The following is a 1,937-nucleotide window of genomic DNA, read 5'->3' on the forward strand; positions in this document are numbered from 1 at the left end:
ACGAAAATCGATGCACATAAGATGCCATGCCATGACTTTACGGGTTTCCCTGCCTTTGCTAAGGGCTTTTGTTTTTCTCTCTCATGGCAACAACAACAATTGCTGTGTGCTTAAGACTGGGCCGAGGAAACAACTACATTAATAACAATCAACTTGTGGATGTAGGCTTTGCCCAACAATAACAACATGTGGAAGTCTATTCAAATGAAAACAACAAGAAGAAGTAAATATGTACATACAACAAATACATTAACTGACACACACAGTATTACATATTTTGCACTCCATTGTGGCGCTGATGTAGATGCATATCTGCCAGCTTTTAGCCATACAAAAATATAATTTAGGAACAACTTCTAATGTATTCCCCAGTTTCTTATTTAGTTAATCAACTTCAGATAACGTAAAGGGCGTGGAAATGTCAAAAATTAAAGATGAATTAAAGATAAAAGAACAGAAAATGGTCAAAGAAACTCCTCGAAACGAATGTGACATTCGATTCCACTTTAAATTGGATCAACATTGGGCTGCGTTGGCTCCAGGGTTGATGGGTTTTTGGCTGTCAGTTGGTGATAGCAAGGATGAGAAGGCGTGAGTCTTGGCTCTACATCGACCTCTGGCTCCATAGCCATGTCCATGGAAGATGCTTCGGAGTGCAGTTTCTCAGCTAAAGTTTGTTCAATACTCTTTTGGACCTCAGAGCTGCTTTCAGCAGATAGACACGCCTCGGCCTCGCAGCTTGAGACCACGAAATCGGAGAAAAGTTCGCTCTCGATGGACTCCGTCGAGGTGGAGAATTCCTCTGCTATCAGTCGACGTGCCAGCTGCACCGATTGAAACTCAGTGTAGTGCATGGAGCGGCGACGCTCAAACTCCAGACGCTGCACCCGCTCCTGGAGTGTCTCCGATAATATATACTCGTCATCAGACGAATCCTCATCGGTGTCTATGTTGAAATCATATTGATTGCAGTCCGTTACCTTCTTCAGCTCTTGCGTCAAACTAGCTACGGATATATTGAAAGAGTTGACAGCCGGCTTCGGAAGGTTTGCGACTTGAACTTCCGGACGCTCCGTTGTATGCATCAGACTTATCTCGTCAAATGAGGCTGACTTCACGGGTCGAAGGTTTAGAAAGCTCTTGTTCTTCAGGATGCCTCGAATCTTCGGCGCCTCCATGCTGAGCGATTGGATCGTTTTTTTTTTTTATTTTTCAAAATATAATAACTTTAAGTACAATTTTATGTTTGTTAATCAGTTTACAGATCGACGACTGAGATTGTTTTTCCACTGAAAAGACTTGGCCCAGGGCCAACTCTGTTTTCGATTATGGATACGATTTGGGCTTCCATAATTTGATGTCAAGGACATGATTTCTGCGCCGAAACGCGGGTTAAGTGTCTGACCTTTGCCCCGGAGTTGACATCGACAAAGGAACGAGAGCCCAAGAAATTTGTTTTGCCAGCCAATTTCGATGGTGTCAGAGGAGTGTTATTTATTGGGCCGCAGGCATCATTGTCTAGCCACCGATCCGATGGCACGATGTAAATAAATATGCGACTGGCGTTTCAATAGCGCCAGCATAAATTGTCAAATCGACAATCGAGATTTTGGCTTACAGATATGTATATCTGGAATGCCGTTTAATTGGATTCGAAAGTTTTCTTCAAAACCCAAAATTGAGCTCTTGAAACGTGACATTGTGGCAACCACAAAATGGTAACCGCAACCAAATCGCGCCATTTTACACCACTATACATATATACTTGTACATACATAAACTACTATATATTGTATATGCATAATTAAACTGTATTTTGGCATTTGGCTTGGATAACAGTTCGCATTTTGGTAACCATTTGACCCACATTCAAAGACGGCGACAGCATCGGCATCGGCATCGGCAACTCTGCTTGGTCGAAGGAAAAGGCAAGGCTA

The 1,937-nt window shown here is 42.6% G+C and overlaps 1 protein-coding gene across 1 annotated transcript; it reads right to left on the reverse strand.

Annotated features, from left to right (window-relative positions):
- Positions 1 to 404: 404 nt before the first annotated feature.
- On the reverse strand, positions 405 to 1,225 carry LOC117584231 (protein phosphatase inhibitor 2 family member C). The gene has a single exon (XM_034273013.1). It carries the CDS (start codon positions 1,176 to 1,178, stop codon positions 507 to 509), a length of 672 nt encoding a protein of 223 aa, XP_034128904.1. The 5' UTR covers positions 1,179 to 1,225; the 3' UTR covers positions 405 to 506.
- Positions 1,226 to 1,937: the final 712 nt, after the last annotated feature.

This window comes from Drosophila guanche, unplaced genomic scaffold (assembly GCF_900245975.1).
Source record: "Drosophila guanche unplaced genomic scaffold, DGUA_6, whole genome shotgun sequence".
NCBI classification, from domain to species: Eukaryota; Metazoa; Arthropoda; class Insecta; order Diptera; family Drosophilidae; genus Drosophila; species Drosophila guanche.